Source organism: Pungitius pungitius, chromosome 11, assembly GCF_949316345.1.
Source record: "Pungitius pungitius chromosome 11, fPunPun2.1, whole genome shotgun sequence".
NCBI classification, from domain to species: Eukaryota; Metazoa; Chordata; class Actinopteri; order Perciformes; family Gasterosteidae; genus Pungitius; species Pungitius pungitius.
In genome coordinates, this window is record NC_084910.1 from 8,836,543 (window position 1) to 8,853,384 (window position 16,842).

General features: G+C 43.1%; 2 protein-coding genes across 21 annotated transcripts in view; one reads left to right on the plus strand and one right to left on the minus strand.

The window, feature by feature from the left end:
- Positions 1-666: 666 nt before the first annotated feature.
- Positions 667-3,452, minus strand: LOC119196945 (uncharacterized). 2 transcript variants are annotated; one of them, XM_037452756.2, is made up of 3 exons: positions 2,457-3,452; positions 1,199-1,414; positions 667-1,112 (listed from the first exon to the last, which is right to left on the minus strand). In XM_037452756.2, the coding sequence occupies exons 1-3, from the start codon at positions 2,470-2,472 to the stop codon at positions 736-738; spliced, it is 609 nt and encodes a 202-aa protein (XP_037308653.1). In that variant the 5' UTR covers positions 2,473-3,452; the 3' UTR covers positions 667-735. The 2 variants fall into 2 exon arrangements, with proteins under 2 accessions (XP_037308653.1, XP_037308652.1); XM_037452755.2 differs by lacking the exon at positions 2,457-3,452 and having other exon boundaries at positions 1,199-1,661.
- A 57-nt stretch (positions 3,453-3,509) lies between these two features.
- The window catches only part of cep162 (centrosomal protein 162), a 30,322-nt gene continuing 16,989 nt past the window's right edge, over positions 3,510-16,842 (plus strand). For 3 of the 19 annotated variants that reach the window (XM_037453144.2, XM_037453150.2, XM_037453147.2), the window contains exons 1-4: positions 14,976-15,116; positions 16,067-16,122; positions 16,197-16,262; positions 16,674-16,704. In XM_037453144.2, the coding sequence (XP_037309041.2) occupies positions 16,096-16,122; positions 16,197-16,262; positions 16,674-16,704 (124 nt within the window). In that variant the 5' untranslated portion in view covers positions 14,976-15,116; positions 16,067-16,095. Of the gene's footprint in view, positions 3,957-4,086; positions 4,896-5,074; positions 5,177-9,255; positions 12,482-13,482; positions 13,540-14,938; positions 15,117-16,066; positions 16,123-16,196; positions 16,268-16,456; positions 16,579-16,673; positions 16,705-16,842 lie in introns of those variants that run through there. The other 16 variants (XM_037453145.2, XM_037453151.2, XM_037453148.2 and 13 more) reach the window with 13 other exon arrangements.

The following is a 16,842-nucleotide window of genomic DNA, read 5'->3' on the forward strand; positions in this document are numbered from 1 at the left end:
TATGTTTTTGTTACACCTAGGGACTTTGTTAGCACTTCTGGCCTGGCAGTATCCGCCAAACAAGCCAGGAAAAAGTGGACAAACCTGAAGGCTAAATACAAGGTAATCTCCACTTTGTATTATGACTGAGAGCCTGATTCCCCTTAAATACACTAATAATAAGCCAGGTATTCAACCTAACCCAGATGCAGAGTGTTTTTTGGAACTGTGTATGCTTTGCAGTGTAGTAAGTAATAACCTGCTTTCAGGAGCTTAGGGACCCACCAACCGGGAAAGGGGTCGAGTGCGGTAGTGTCACTGCTGCCACTTGGCAGTGGTACACAGCCATGGATGCAGCACTCCAGGGGCAGCACTCAATAAGTCCGCCCCTGGTTGTTGCAGCAAACCTGACTGCCAATACAGGTGGCACAGTAGGCACATCTGCCTCTGCCCCTACCGAGGAAGAAGCATGGGGTCAGCCAACCTCCCAGGAAGAGGCCTAGGGACAGAGAGGGTATCCTGGAGTTCCTCAAAGAGCAGGCAGAGAGAGATGAGGAGAGGGAGAGACAGCAGTTGGCAAGAGAAGAGGAGAGGGAAAGGGCTGCTGCAGGGAGAGCAGAGCGCTATTTGTCTTTGTTCGAGAAACTTGTTGATAAAATGTAAATAAATGTCATATCATGTTATAAATTCAACACAGGGTATAGAGTTCTTTATTGTGACAAAAACAAATGATAAGAGGGTCATAACGTACATCAGTCACACAGAACAAAAACATATATACACATCAACTGAGATATAGTCATGTTCACGAAGGCAATCAGCCAGTTCCTCCGGAGCAGAAAGCTGGGCGGAGAGCCTTCCTCTGACCCCGTTCCCCGACAGGTCCCTGTCCACACATTCTTTGTTTCCATGGACGTCGTCGTCGTCCTCCACCTCCTCTAGGATGTCCCCTTCTGCGATACAAATGTTGTGCAGGATGCAGCAAGCACCAACCACTTTCGGGGCAAACTGAGGCCGGATCTCCAGAGCCCTCAAGAAGATGCTACGCCAGCGTGTCTTCAGGATCCCAAAGGTACGTTCTATGACATTCCGTCCTCTGGCATGGTACCTGTTGTATCTGGCTTCGACATGGCCTATGAAATAATGTTTACAAAGGAAATCATCAACACATTTGTCAACAATGTAAGAATTTGGTGTGCATGCGTTTACTCATTCTTACTTGCTAGAGGCTGGCGGTACGGGGTCATGATGGCGACAGGATGCTGCAGACAAGGGTAGCCTCCATCTCCCAGCAGGAAGTACCCCGGTGGTGGATAGAGGGCCTCCTGATACATCGGGGACCTGCGCAGCATCAGTGCGTCATGCACAGAGCCTGTCTCCCCAATGTAGACATCTAAAAACCTGCCGTTTGCATCACAGATGCCCTGTAGCAACACTGACGGGAAGAGTTTTCTGTTAATGTAACATATCTTCTGTGGTTCTGCAGGTGGCAGTACTCTGACGTGGCACCCATCAATGGCACCGGCCGCACAGCGGAATGCCTCATGACCAGCAAGACGAGCAAAGCCAGCCCCAACCTCCTCCATCTCCTCCGGTTTGGGGAAATGAATGACCCGGTGTATAATGGTCATCATTTCCTCCACAACATTGGGAACCATCCGGCAAATTGTTGCAAGCGGCATTGCAAATACGTCTGTAAAGACCCTGTAGAACGCTCCGCAGGCAAGACAGTCACCAGCACCTCCATCTCGTGGCTCCACCCGTGGGATTTTTGCCGGGGCAGAAGCTGGACTAGCATGTTAAAGCTGTTCCTGGAGTAGCCTGAATGCTGGCCTCATGTCGGCCTCAGAACAAAATATCGAAATGATGGGGACATCATTCTTCATCACAGCATATTTAGTAACAGGATGTTTGTTCTGTAATAAACAAATGCAACAACTGTATTAATATTGTTAAATTGGTTATTCATTTCGTAATATTAAAGTTATGCTGCATTTTACGATTATGCTTTGACTATTTCATATAGTTAATAATAACGTTTCCATGGATTCCATAATGAATGAGGTCTTGCTGCGTTATGCAGTAACGCATAATGATGTTTATGGCTCTGTCCATCTGAATACCAACTTCTTCATGTTTGAATACCAAGACGACCATTAGGTGTGTATGCTTTAGTAGGCTAATCCATGGTCAGATGCTGTTACTGTATCAAACCTTCTCTGTACCTGGTGGTTTATTAGGCCTGGATTAAGCCTTGATACACATAACAACTGCCCTATCATTAATAACATCTGTAGGTTTCATATGTAAAAGGTATCTTTTCTGTAATGTGCCTTTGAGGGCATTGCTCCAAACAAAATCTGTATTACAACCACCTTGCAGTGTCAGCCATAACAGTCAAACAGCAGAGTAAACCACAGCTGACATTAATATAAATGATTACATATCATCAATGCTTTATACTGAATTAAACTTACAAAGAAAGCGAGACATGCTATTATGGCACGTCTCCTCGCCATCCTTTGCCTCATCTTGGATTTTCGCTTGCGTATGTTTCTCCTGAGTTGGGCAGCCTCCTCTTCAGCTTCTATATACAGTTTGCCGACCGCAACAGCAATATGTATCGCATCCATGTAGTTTACTCAAATTAATTAATTATTAAATATAATAATACCAATATGTTTTTATTGTGCTCTTTGTTATCAGCTACTCAATCAGAATACTTTTGCAATTTCAAAAAACACCTTCCACAACCGTTAACACGCTGCTGGCTTTTTATACATTTCCACTTGCGTGCGTAAACAAAGACCGCCTACTGAGATGACGTCATCAAGTCAGCTGCTGTTCCAATTGCGGAAATGTCCGTTCTCCGTTCTCCCGTACCCGTGAGTCAGGACTCCCGAGTCTGTCTCCCGAGTCTATTCTCGCGGGAACGCGAGTCCGTTCACGCCGTCTTAGGTATTGAGAAACGGCCCCTTTCTCAATATGCGTTCTTGTGTGGACTTTTGCTCTCGTGGACTCGTGAAACGTCATCAGTCGCAGCCCGAGTACTGTTCCAATTCTAAAGTCCGCATCTGGCCGAGAACGGTCATAATACCCGGATGTGACTCGCCCCGCCCATTTTACCGGGCATGCATCGGAGCAGGCTCGTCTGTTCTTGTGAGGGCCAAATATCCCAGAATGCATTTCACCTCAGCAACAGGCAACAACGACAGAGGAAAATAAACACAACTTTATGTCGAAGTTTTTAAATACTACTTTATTTAAGTAACGTAATGTAATTTTATGAATGAAGTTAGTTGTTGTATAATAGTTTATTTTTTGTTACTGTATCCAACCTCCTCCTCCTAAAATGATAAAGCTAATTATTTTATGACTGATTATATATATGGTGCTCAATATTATATACCATTTCTAATTTTGAATGAAAATGAGACAAAAGCTTGTTAATAGTAAACTATTTAAGTCAAAAACTAAATTAGCAGACTAAAAACGTATTAGCAAGACCAGCTGACGTCGTGACGTCATCAAGTCAGCTACTGTTCCAATTGCGGAAATGACCGTTCTCCGTTCTCCCGAACCTGCGAGTCAGGACTCCCGAGTCTGTCTCCCGAGTCTATTCTCGCGGGAACGCAAGTCCGTTCTCGCCGTCTCAGGTATTGAGAAAGGGCCTCGTCGGTGTTCTGCATTCACTTCTGCACCACACTCCAGTCCAGATGGTGTCGGTAATGCACCTACAAGATGCAACCGCCAAGAAACACTAGAAAAAGAAGACGAAGAAGAAGAAAAGATTATCTCAGTTGAGGGAAGGTTGCTACTGGTTGAATCTAGAGGCAATTCTGTCGATGCAAACCACATTCACGTAACATTACGCTACTGAACGTGTAGTGCGTATCCCGCCTGCAGTGGGAAAAGTTAGCTTGTAGCCAGCTAAGGCTACTAGCGGTCAGAGGGGGACGTTAAATGCCAAAGTAGAAGTAAGTTACAACTCTCTTCAAAATAACAACGCAGCCCTACGTAGCCGCTCTACCATTTGCTTAATTTAACTAACGTTACTAGACAACTTTATTTTGACAGTTTGGACGGAAGTGGTAACTTCGCCTTTGTCCGTCTCTTAGATGCCTTGCTTGATGCCTTGTCCGCGTCCCGTTCGCTCTTAACGTTAAAGGAATTAACGTTAGAAAATGTTATCACTCTTTTATTGGTTAGGTTAATAAGAACGATTTGGCACAAGATAAGCAAGTAGAATGTAAAATGTTTTTTTTTACCAGTTGTCAACGCGATAGTTAGCTAACGATTAGCGTTAGTACGTGGAGCATCACTGTGTCATTCCTGGCAGAGCTAACTCGACTACTGTAATCAAAGCTTCGTTTATCAACGAAGGGAATCACAATCAGGAATGTATTGTCGTGAACGCAAAGCAAGGACCAGACTTGAGACTTTAATCAAAGCAATATGACAATGTTTATTTGTGACAGGAGTATACGTGCACGGACCTGTTTCAATCTGTCTAGCAACAGCAATGAAAGGGCGCTTAATACAAAGTGCGCTCGGAATATATAGTCTTTAAGAGCATTTTTGATTGGTTCACTATGATGGAGGCGGCTCCTTGTTTATGATCTTCGGAGAGCCCCATTGGAGCACAGGGATGTCCATCCCTTCAGGCTCTCGGATCATCCCGTCTCCTGTTGTTCATGAGTTCACTGCATACTTGAGATACTTTGTGTGTGAGACATGTTAGTCTCAATATTCTGTTTTATCTACAATTGACCCTGGGAGTGCGTGGAGTTCTTTAGCAACAGGTTCACTCCATATTAAGGCTGTTTTGCGTGTGAGCCATGGTCACCCAGTCCCATGTATGGACGTGACCCTGAGAGTGCGTGCAGCCTTTTTATCAACATGTTCGTGTGCTCCAGGTCATACACAGCCTCCACTCATTATTATTATTCAATTATTGTTCAAGTGTAATTGCAGTCAAGCGTGAGCATGCATGATTATATTTAATCCTCAACAAATTGATTAGACAACTCTTTTTTTTCAATTACAGCTGTATCTGTTGTAAAAGAAAGTTTATACATTTTTTTGTCTTTGTCAGTGGTTTGGATTCCTTTTTGCTGATGGAGTGGACAGCATCGCTATGTCTCACAGACTGACCAAGGAGGAGCTGGATGAACAGTTTGACCTGTTCTTGAAGGAGGTAGGGTCACATAATGTACAGGCTACCATCGTATTATTGATAGAATACCATGCCACACACTGAAGTGACGAGACGTATATATGTTCCTTTGTCTTAGCAGCAATCAAAGTTGAGGATATCCCATTGTCTGTGGGGTGGTAAACGTAGAACCTGGGACACGCATATACAGCGAGACACCTGTGGAGCAGCAGGCCTACTTATATTTACAGACAAAATATATACATAGCTTTGATGTTAAATTAGATGATTAAATACATTCCACATGCTTACTGCTCACACAAAATCAAGCCCAAAGAGAGAGAGACTGATCTTATATCAGAAGAACCTCCTCAACAATTTAAACTTCTACATTGTTTTCTGATCAAAAGAGATGAAGATCTAATCACTCACTGTTATTGACAGGTCTCTGCCACGGCGTGGTCTGTGGTTTCATCTTAGAACTTTAACCGGTTTTTTTTTAGCGTCGGGATGTGTGATCTAACTCCGTCCTCTTTCATACAGCCTGTGAAGTGCGCTGGAGATAATGTTTCAACATGACTGCTTTCCTACAGTCATAGCTGGGGGCATTGTCAATTTTTTTTTAACAGCACCCACAGATGAGCGATTAGTCCACAACAATTCACATTGCCTTCTCGTGGTTTTGAAGTAGGGCTGGGCGATATAGACCAAAAGTCACATCCCGGTATATTTTGGCTGGATATCGATATACGGTATATATCCCGATATTTTCTCCACATTAAAAGGGAAGAAAACCTGAACGCAAATGTCAAAGCAAAGTCAAAGCCAAATATGACATGTCATCAGTCGTTTAATTGAAACCAGCTATTTCAGTAAGGAGTTGCAAAATCAAATAAATAAAAATGAATAAATAATAAATTAAATTAAACAAATGCTCAGCCGTTCAAATAATAATATGTAAACATAAATAATAACTAGGGCCGGGACTTTAGCGCGTTAATTACGATTAATTAATTACACAAAAAATAACACATTAAAACATTTTTACGCATTTTTACACTTATTTTTTGCACCGCAGAACGTTTCTCACTGAATGAGTTTCGGAGGACCGATTATACTGGAGCACCAACTAGCGTTCATGACTTCAGACAACAACAAACCACAGTGAACATGAACGAAGAAGTTGACGAGACCGTGTCGGGTGGCCCCGTGAATGGGAAATCTTATTATAATAAACACACGGATGGAAGCGTCGATAAGAGCATGGTTGTGTGCACGCTATGCAACAAGGAATTCACATTGAGCCTCAAGTATCACCTCAACGCAAAACAATTAGCAGCTAGCGTGGACGTTAGCCCGAGTACAAGGACCCACACCCAATCCACACTGCACCAGATGACTGGTTTAAGGACCAGGGTAACTTAGTCCACGTTAGGGCTGGGCGATATATCGGTATAAACGACTATATCGATATATTTTTTAATGGGATATGGAATTAGACAATTTCGCATACATAGATATATTTCAATTTGCGCGCTGAAAGCAAGCTGCCGACCCGGAGCGCTCTGCACTGCTTCTCGCCCTCGCCCCGCCCATCCTCTTTGACGCGCAGAAGGGGGAGGGGCATCACGCGCAGAGGGGGGAGGGGCAGGGACACACACGTCAACAAACATGGAGGAAGCAACAACGTCTGCGCAGCGTGCGGAGGAGGAATTGGTTTGTTAAAAAAAAAGCAGTGGCTCAGTAATTTGGAGATGGTTCGGATTTAAAGTATCCGATGAGCAACAAAACAACGTTATCTGTAGGGAGTGCCATAAACAGGTTACAGTAAGGCTGCGAATCGTCCCTTATTACCCGGGACATCCTGAATTATGGGCAATTTTGATTTGTCCCGGCCGGGACAGCTCCAGTCCCGATTACCAATCACAGCCTGCTAAGTCAATGACGCGCGAAAACCTCCCGGTTGTTGTGACGTATCTGTTAAAATGAGCAGTGAGGCTGGCGCTGCTCATTGTGCGCTGCCCCCCCCCCCCCCCCCTCCCTCCTCCTAAAACAACGGCACAAACTGCTATACAAAGAGTGTGTGAAACTGCGCGCTGCAGAAGCCCCACGCCAGAAGCAACCCGAACAAGCTCCAGCCCCGAAACAAAGCTCACTGCAAACCTCCCGCAGTGTGCCTTGTGAAAAGAAAAGTGACAAGTGGTGTACTATAACGCAAGCGGTGTCCTATCACATTGCTAAAGATATGGTCCCTGTTGCAACTGTTGAACAAGTCGGATTCAAAATGCTCCTGAAAACGATTGACCCGAGATATGAGCTTCCCAGTCGCAACTACTTTGCAAGAGAAGCACTGCAAAAAATGTATACTGAAGTCAGGCAGAGCCTTGCTGACCGGCTCGCTAATGTTTAATTGAATTTATTATTTACTCATTTTTATTTATTTGATTTTGCAACTCCTTACTGAAATAGCTGGTTTCAATTAAACGACTGATGACATGTCATATTTGGCTTTGACATTTGCGTACAGGTTTTCTTCCCTTTAATGTGGAGAAAATATCGGGATATATACCGTATATCGATATCCAGCAAAAATATACCGGGATATGACTTTTGGTCTATATCGCCCAGCCCTAGTCCACGTCTGAAAAAATAACCATGTTCTGAATGTACTTGAAAGTATTGGTCTACTTAAAAAAACATAGTTTACAGAAGGTCTACTTACCTATAGGCTACCTGAATTTCTGAAAGTACTCTATTTCTAAATATGCTATTGCTACACTTGTCTGCTGGAATTGGTTGAACAAAAATAAAAATCCATGTGAAAAAAATTACTTCTCACTGTTCTCAGGTCAAATATTTATGCAATTAAAATGCGATTAATTTTGATTAATTAATTACAAAGCCTCTAATTAATTAGATATTTTTAATCAAGTCCCAGCCCTAATAATAACTGGAGTATTTTTTGAAAACAAAGCTCCATAAGGTGCACATATAAATAAAAACATATCTTGTTTTCATCTCCCAGTCTTGAATGAAGTGAACTGTCACGCTCATGTAGGGCTCACAGGTCCTGCTCGACCACATATCGCTGGTCAATGCAAAATGGGTCACATTAGCGAGCCGGTCAGCAAGGCTCTGCCTGACTTCAGTATACATTTTTGGCAGTGCTTCTCTTGCGAGGTAGTTGCGACTGGGAAGCTCATATCTCGGGTCAATCGTTTTCAGGAGCATTTTGAATCCGACCTGTTCAACAGTTGCAACAGGGACCATATCTTTAGCAATGTGATAGGACACAGCTTTCGTTATTAGTACACCACTTGTCACTTTTTTTGGGGCTGGAGCTTGTTCGGGTTGTTTCTGACGCGCGGCTTCTGACGCGCGGCTTCTGCAGCGCGCAGTTTCACACACTTTTCGTATAGCAGTTTGTGCCGTTGTTTTAGGGGGGGGGCAGCGCACAATGAGCAGCGCCAGCCTCACTGCTCATTTTAACAGATACGTCACAACAACCGGGAGGTTTTCGCGCGTCATTGACTTAGCAGGCTGTGATTGGAAAACGGGACTGGAGCTGTCTCGGCCGGGACAAATCAAAATGGGGATGCCCATAATTCGGGATGTCCCGGGTAATACGGGACGGTTGGCAACCCTACTGTAACCTGTTTATGCCACTCCCTACATATAACGTTGTTTTGTTGCTCATCGGATACTTTAAATCCGAACCATCTTGAAATTACTGAGCCACTGCTTTTCTTTTACGAACCAATTCCTCCTCCGCACGCTGAGCAGCGGTTGTTGCTTCCTCCATGTTTGTTGACCTGTGTGTCCCTACCCCCCCCCCCCCCCCCCCCCCCCCCCCCCCCCTCTGCGCGTGAACGAGGATGGGCGGGGCGAAGGCGAGAAGCAGTGCAGAGCGCTCTGGGTCGGCAGCTTGCTTTCAGAGCGCAAATTGAAATATATCGATGTATGCGAAATTGTCTAATTCCATATCCCATTAAAAAATATATCGATATATTTGTTTATACCGATATATCGCCCAGCCCTATTTGATAGTCAACCATAATAGGTCTGAATCTAACAACTGCAGGAGCACAAAGGGGCTAAACCGAAACCTGATTTCCTGTCAGTCCGTTTCAGATGACTCTGACAAGCAGCCCGGCCCTAAAAGCAGTTGTAAATCCACCCAGGAAGCAGCAGCGCCTTGGTGGCAGGAAGACCAACGCAGCGGGAGAGCAACAGGGAGAGGTAGTAACCAGGAGAGGTTGGATGGAACTATGGGTTGAATTTGTCAAGCTGAATTGTTTCTGATATGATTACTGTACAATAGTTAAATGTTCAATGTCTACATCTCAAATCTGCAATCTGTGCTTTTTGCCCTGAAACAGTTTGTTACTATGATAAATGTATCCTAGTGTCTGCCAGAAGTGAATATATTTTTGGTAATTTCATGTAAGAAACGTTCTTCCATCCTGTAATGTTACTGACTCAAGCCACAACTGGCTTGTTGTAAAAGTACTTTTATTTCAATCCCAGTGGTCAACACTTCCAACATGTAACAACATAGTAGTATACCTTAAATCCTCAATAGTGGCCGGGGCTTTTATTCACATAGGCTGCACAGCGCACCGGCCTGTATTTGGGGCAGGCTTGTATTAGGGGCAGGCCTTTATTTCTTACTTACCGGTATCTTCTGTTATAGGATTGTATTATTTAAATAAAATAATGGGCATAATTACAGTAGGCTAATATCATTCATTGCATATGCGTTCAGCACTTCCTGCAACTATTTACCGATAGGCTACCGCTAGAATGAAACCGGTAGACCTATAGCTAATCAACTTTCTGGAGACTAACCATTGTTGTGGAAGATTTTCTCGTGCAATCGGGAATCAGTTGAAAAGTCTCTTGTCAGTCAAAGTTGCATTTTCCGTTTATTTCTTGCAAGGAAGAAGAGGTCTGCAACAGCTGCACATGGACAGGCAGTGGCAAGCTCCTTCTTAATGTTTGAGAGGAACATGGCTATATTTATACATCGACAGGGTTAACACCTTGGTTTTGTTATGCTAAAGAGTTTGAGACAGGCAAGGAGGTCTCAGACTTGAAGGGAAACTCAAGGTGCTTACAACAGATGTTTGATTAGATCTAGGACAATAGCCAAAGAAGTTCACACCTTCTCCTTCCTCCACGCAGCGGTGTTATGCAAAGACAAATGGGATCAAAGAGGAGAGGTGCTTTGAGATTATTCTGTTTAGATCGTTCCCATCTCTTGGGACTTCCTCAGAATTAAAGTCACGATTGGTTTTAGACATTAATCTAATAGGACATTATGGCATCATTATATTTTGCCATTACACCATTTAGAAATGAATCAGTAATAAACCACAGTGTCGGTCTTAAGATACATTGTTAATTGCAGATATTTTCCAATGTTCTCAATTACAATCAAGCAAGTCAAAAATGTCACTCGGCAAAAAAAAAAGTTTATAGCGCTTTATTTGCAGTGTCAACATAACAATAAATATCTGGTCCTGTCAAAGGACAGCAATCACAGAACGAACAGGAGACAACCAAAATTGAACCAAATGGCCAGGACTTAGACTAGGTCTGTCATATTACGCAACTACCAAATTCATCAGCAACATCTGAACTAAATGGACTTTGCAAAATAGGTCTACATCTAAATATAATACTTAGGTCTACTTCCGAAGCTCACCAGTAATGAGGCAACATTTGTACAGCTATTCGGCGTCCCCCTCAACATCCTCTTCCCCATCCTCATCATCGAGAACAACAAGTTAATTATTAAGCAGCTCCTCCTCGTCGTTCTCCTCATCCTGGGCTACTTGCGTGCGGTTCTCCTCCCCCCGCTGCCGGAGCTGCGCCAGCGCATCCCTACCAGCGGCGCATGGCTGTCCCGCTTTGAAGCAATGGATGAGACGCGCCTTTATGAACAATAACAAATTTGCCTAGTAGGCCTACGTGGTAAAATGTTTGTTTTTTTGATAACAGTCCATGAAATTAGCCAATGACATTAAAAATAAGGAGAACATGTATTTATGAAATATTACTTTTACATTTTTTCTTTTTACCCCCGGCCTGTATTTGGGGCCTACCACGCCCCCGGCTGATATCTGAAGCCCGGCCACTAATTGAATCCCGGTCTTTATTTGAGGATTTACGGTATCAGTCTTTTCTCTCACCCGATCTTAGATGCTATATTTATGCACTAACCACAGGTGCCTTCACTTAGTGGTTGGGAGTTATATTTTTTCTCATGCATTTTTCCATACTTGGGTGCCCCTCATGCACTCTTTTCAGCATCTCTGGTCTCAGTACATGAGGAATGAGGATTCTGTTATTCCTCAAAAGTCCTTATAGCACTCAGGTCACCTCTTATGTTATAGTACTTGGCCACTCTTCTTTCAGAAGCTTGATGACGCTCTGTAAGCTTGCATCTTTCTGTATTTCTTCAGCAATCTGCTTTGATTTTCTGTCAGACACCGGTAGTGACTCGTTGATTGGGTTCACATGGAGAGTGACGTCAGTGGCTGTCGTGCACTCACCCTGTTCTTCACTCTGTGTGGTTGGTTTCGGACACAAACTTGGGTGGGCAATTAACATATCCATCTGTGTGTAGAGGCATTCCGTGCTGGTCATAGTTCTTGACGCATAGGCAACTGGTTTCCAGTCTTTTCCATCTTTTTGTAGTAATGCAGCTCCTATGCCATTTTTAGTGGATTTAGAATCAGTGGATTTGTTTAGAGAACGTCAACACTTGGTTACAACACTACATCTGTAGTGCGCATGGTTTTCAGACATACCCACTCCTGTTCGTGAGCAGCAGTCCACTTAAATTCACACTTTTCCTTTAACAGTTCTCCAGTTTTAGATGCACTGTCTTGGAGGATAATTTGGGAATTCATTTTCCAATGAAATTGATCGTCCCCAATGCTCAGTGGTACACTTTGGGGGGCGCAGCATATTCTGAAAGAAAACCTTTGAAAGCTGTAACATCCATATGGTGTGTTGAACGTGCAATACTTTGTGCTTTCTTAATGCAGTTTCAACTGACAAAAGCCTTGAGAGGCTTCCAGTTTGCTAAAGTATTTTGCACCAGCCATCTCGCTTGTGATCTCATCTGTAGTTGGGAACTGATAATGTTCCCCCTTTACGTTGTCATTCAGATCTTTAGGATCCAAGCATACGTGCAAGTCTCCATTCGGCTTTCTGACACACAACATGGAATTAACCCATTCTGTGGCCTTCAACTCCTAGTGATATCATCTTGTTAAGTTTTTCTTTCAGCTTCTCCCGCAATGGTGCTGGAACATGTCTAGGAGCATGGAAAACAGGGTTTGCATCTTTCTTCAGTTGTATCTTGTACGTGAAGGGTAAGACACCAAACCCGTGAAGATGTTTGTATACTGATGAACAATTGAAGCTACACTATGCTGTACACTGGTGTTGCTAATGCAGTACACCCTCTTAACTAGACCTAGCTTTTCAAATGCGTCATGTTCATCTGGAACAACTTTACATGCTGCTTTAAATTTCACTCAGAGCAATGCTTGGGTTAAGTGTCTTTCCCAAGGACACATCAACATGTGGGTTGTGGTGGAAATTTGTGGATCGAAGCCTTGTGAGAAATCAAAAGTGTCTTGAACTCGCTTTATGATAAAATATTTATTACTAATTAGAATATAGAAAAATGATAAAGATTACAGAAATCATCAACACAAGCAGTAATGACAGACAAAAGTCAAATGACTACAATTCAGCTGAAAAGGGAAAGATTGTTCCTTCTCCCTCAGAGGAGCAGGAAGGATCTGACAAAGGGGAGAGGGGAACAGAGTTTTTATACGTTCATGGAAGAGGGACCCCTGTCAGCCCCTCCCCCCCCTCAACCCTCAGACAGATTAAGGGGAAAATTCCAAAAGGTCATAAGTCAACACCCCTGACCCCCCCTTGGTGGTGCCCAATCAATTACCAACCCAAAAACAGATAACACCCAGGATATGGATTAGTCAAGGCAATTGTTGGCTTCTCTGTTTAGCCCGGAGGCTATCGTAAACTCGGACAGGTCACAGGTTTCCCAAGAAAGGTCACCCCACAGTCCTGAGGGACTCACACACAAATGCTGCTCATCAAATTCTTCCCCAACATGGGTCAGCCGGGCCTGGGATCAAACCGCCAACCCTCTGATTGGAATAGGACCACGCTCCCCACTCACCCACAGTCGCACAATGTGCCTCTCTGCATAAAACAGTTTGTTGATTTCACACCTTAAGTATTTTCTGTTATTTCGATCCTGTTTGAGAATCTGTCCCTTTCTGTTTCCTCTCTTTCCCAAGCAGAGATGGCAAAAAGCAGATTTATCAAAACCGAAAGGTCTCAGCATGAGAACGACAATGGTGAGATCTTGGAGTTCTTTTATATTTCTTTCATTTTTCAAAGCCTGTGTTCATGGCCTTCCTGCCCTGTGTGTCTGTTCTATTTCCATTGAGGACAGCTGTTCTCAAGTATTTATCTTTAGAATGGATAATCACAGAGAACTGTCTACGCCATTGCTTTGTCAAAGTTCTGTCTTCTCCATTGTTAAAAAAATTCTCACTCGTGACTGGTGTAAAATCATCAAATCAGGAAATGTAATATTTGCAAACAGGAGACAGAGTTGACACACATTCAAGTCGTCCGCCAAGCCTACTAAAAGGTTTTCATCTTCGGAGCAGGAATATATAGTTTGAAGAAAAATATGCTAAAACTGTGGGGCTCTGGGTAAAACCCAAGTATTGGTAGTCAACCTCGGATGTAGACGATCATCTTTGGCACCACAAAATTGAACCTAGATGATTATAAGATGACCCGGAACTGTGGAAGAGCACAGACAAGAGTTTTGAGTGTGCTAGTTGTGACTAATTAGATTGTTAGCCTAACGCAGAGATTATGTGATTTGTAATCTTTGCAAACAACATTGAGAGAAAAGACCCTAGTCCATGGAACTAGTCCATAAAACCCTAGTCTTCTATCAGGGTGGGGTGGGGGCAATAGTTCTTACCGCCAATAAAAGTCTCCTGTCAGATTATTTACTTTCAAAATGTCTTCCATAAGTTTTAATTTCAAATTTCACATGAATGTCCCCCGTATTTAATGAATGGGTTTCCTTGCTGAACATATTGTAACTCATGATATCACCCAATGAGTAGAACCTGATGGAATAGACAATAGTGCCACATCCGGCCCGCCAGGGCGTGTGGAGGCACGCCGGGTGACTTTGCTGTACCTCTCCCCCCTGACTCTGATAGTCATTCCCAGGGAGACGGTCCCTGTGGTAACATCAAGCCATGTCCTTAAACCCTTTGGTTGAGTAGCACTAGTTCCCCAGCAGTAGAGTGCTGCACATCACTTGTATCTCTAATTCTGTAGCTTCTTCTCTTTGTCTCCATTACCCTTTTAGGTTGTTATTGTGTGCGTTCATGTTTTTCTGCCTTTAATATGAAACTTACAACCAATTACATTTCATAATAAAGGTATTGGTGTCATTAATGTTCACAACTGACTGTTGACCCTAGCAGAGAGAGCATTGAGCTAGAGGGGGAGCATGGTAGTTCAGAGGAATTGAATCATAGTTGTGGCCTGTTGCATTACCCGTCATTTAAAACAACCCACACGTACTCTGGTACTCAAGGATGAACAAACTATACTTTTGATGTAATTTATCATGGTCGCAAACGAGACATGTGCGACCCAACTTCCCTGTAACATTTCAGTTTGGAAGCATCACACTTGAGCTCTGCTTTTGTGTGTGTGCAGACACCGTGATGGGACCAGCTGCTAACACCACCGCTATCGGCTTGGACACCATAGAGGAAGAACAGGAAAAAGCCAGATTCTTTGCCCAACTAGAGGCGGCCACATGGTCAAATCTAGATTACTCCATTCTGAACCGAGAACTGGACTTGACGTGTTCTACCCCTCCTGCTAACCTCAGGTAATGGAAGTTGGACTCAACCTCCTTGCTGATCTTCTCCAGTTGTTTACACACGTTTCTTGTTTAAATAACAGCACTGGGCTTCTTTTTGATACACATATATGGGTGGGTCGCTCTACCCTCATGTGTAACAGTTGCTATGATGTGGTTTTTATGAAAAGCTGTTACTTTTACGCCAGATGTAACGTTAAAGTTCCACTTTGGTCTCATCAGTCCACGAATTGTTTCCCCAAAAGGCCCAAGCTTTGTTATCAAGATGTTTTTGGAAAAAGTGAGGTAGCAAATGGGGTGCAATTACTTTTTCACATAGGGCCGGGTAGGTTTGGATAGCTTTTTAAATGAATGTATGAATTGTATCAAAACTACATTTTGTTTTTACTTGTGTTATCTTTGTCTAATTATTAGAATTTGATCTGAAACATTTAAGCGTGACAAATGTGCAGCATCCTGATTCCTGCTTGGCTCAGCATGTTGACATATTTGTGTGTAACGTGGAAGGCAACCAGAAATATCCAGAACTACTGGTGTGCCAGCTTCCCCAGTCTGGAGAATCGCCCAACGTTGACTTACGCATTGTAGCAGCCCTGTATACTTGTATTCATCTGCTCGAGTCCCGTCAGTCCACTGGCTTAACTCTGGATATTACCAGCAGTTTAGTTTCACTGGATGTATCTGGTAAAAAAGTTAAAATATTTTATCATAAATTTACCTTTGACATGGGTCATATTATAGGAGAATCATATTATATAAAAATCGGTGATATTAACTGTAAATAGATCAAAAGCGGTCATAAACCCTGGACAGATGGGCCAATAGTTAACATTGAGCAATGGAATTGCAATTGCATTGTAGCAGGTGACATCATTCTTATGGGGTCTGGGACACAGTGTCTCTGCCCTTGGAGACCATGTGGTGAACATAGGGTAACGAGGATAAATATCTTCCTCCAGGGTTGTCAAGGAAGTCGTGAAGCAGAGTGATGACAAAAAGAAGGCTGAAGTCACAGGTACGTCTCTCTCTTTGTGTTCCTTTATCTCTGTCTGTAATATGCGTGTCTCAGTCACATCACTTTGCGCTCAGCTTCTACAGGATTTCCACATTACAGTGAGGACTTTAAGGAAGAGAACAAAGGAGAAGAGCTGCTGGGTAAGGTTTGTAATTTGTGTTCTTTGGTTCACTTAATCTTGTGGGCATGTGTTAGAAGGAAATTAAAACCCATGTGTAAAAGGTTTTATGTAATGTTCTCCGTTCTTAGGCTTCAACTGAAAAATTGGTCTTGGCTACATTGCACAGGAAACTAACACTGTTAGTGACGTGATAGAGTGACTGATAAGGTTATGTCCTATGCACAACAATAATGACAGCAAAGCCACACATGCTGTGTACTGAGTCAAGCTCTAAAGAGTTTACCTGCTGATTACATGCTTGACATTTGCTGAGGTGTGTCAGAGCTGCAAACAAGGTCAATACAAACACCCATCTCTTTATACCGAAATATCATAGTGACCTTAAGCTCCACGCTTCAGTTATTCATCCTATGATCTGTCTTTTTTCCAGAAGTCTAAAATATCTCCAATCCTTGCCAAAGGTAAGAGAAAAAGACTCTGTGGTAATGGCTGGGTGTTTGGACCAATACAGTCCTTCATAAAGGATAATGTGGGTTGAGTGGAGTGTGAGACAAACAAGGCCTAAACCACACTATCATTTGATAAATTAGCACTCCCAT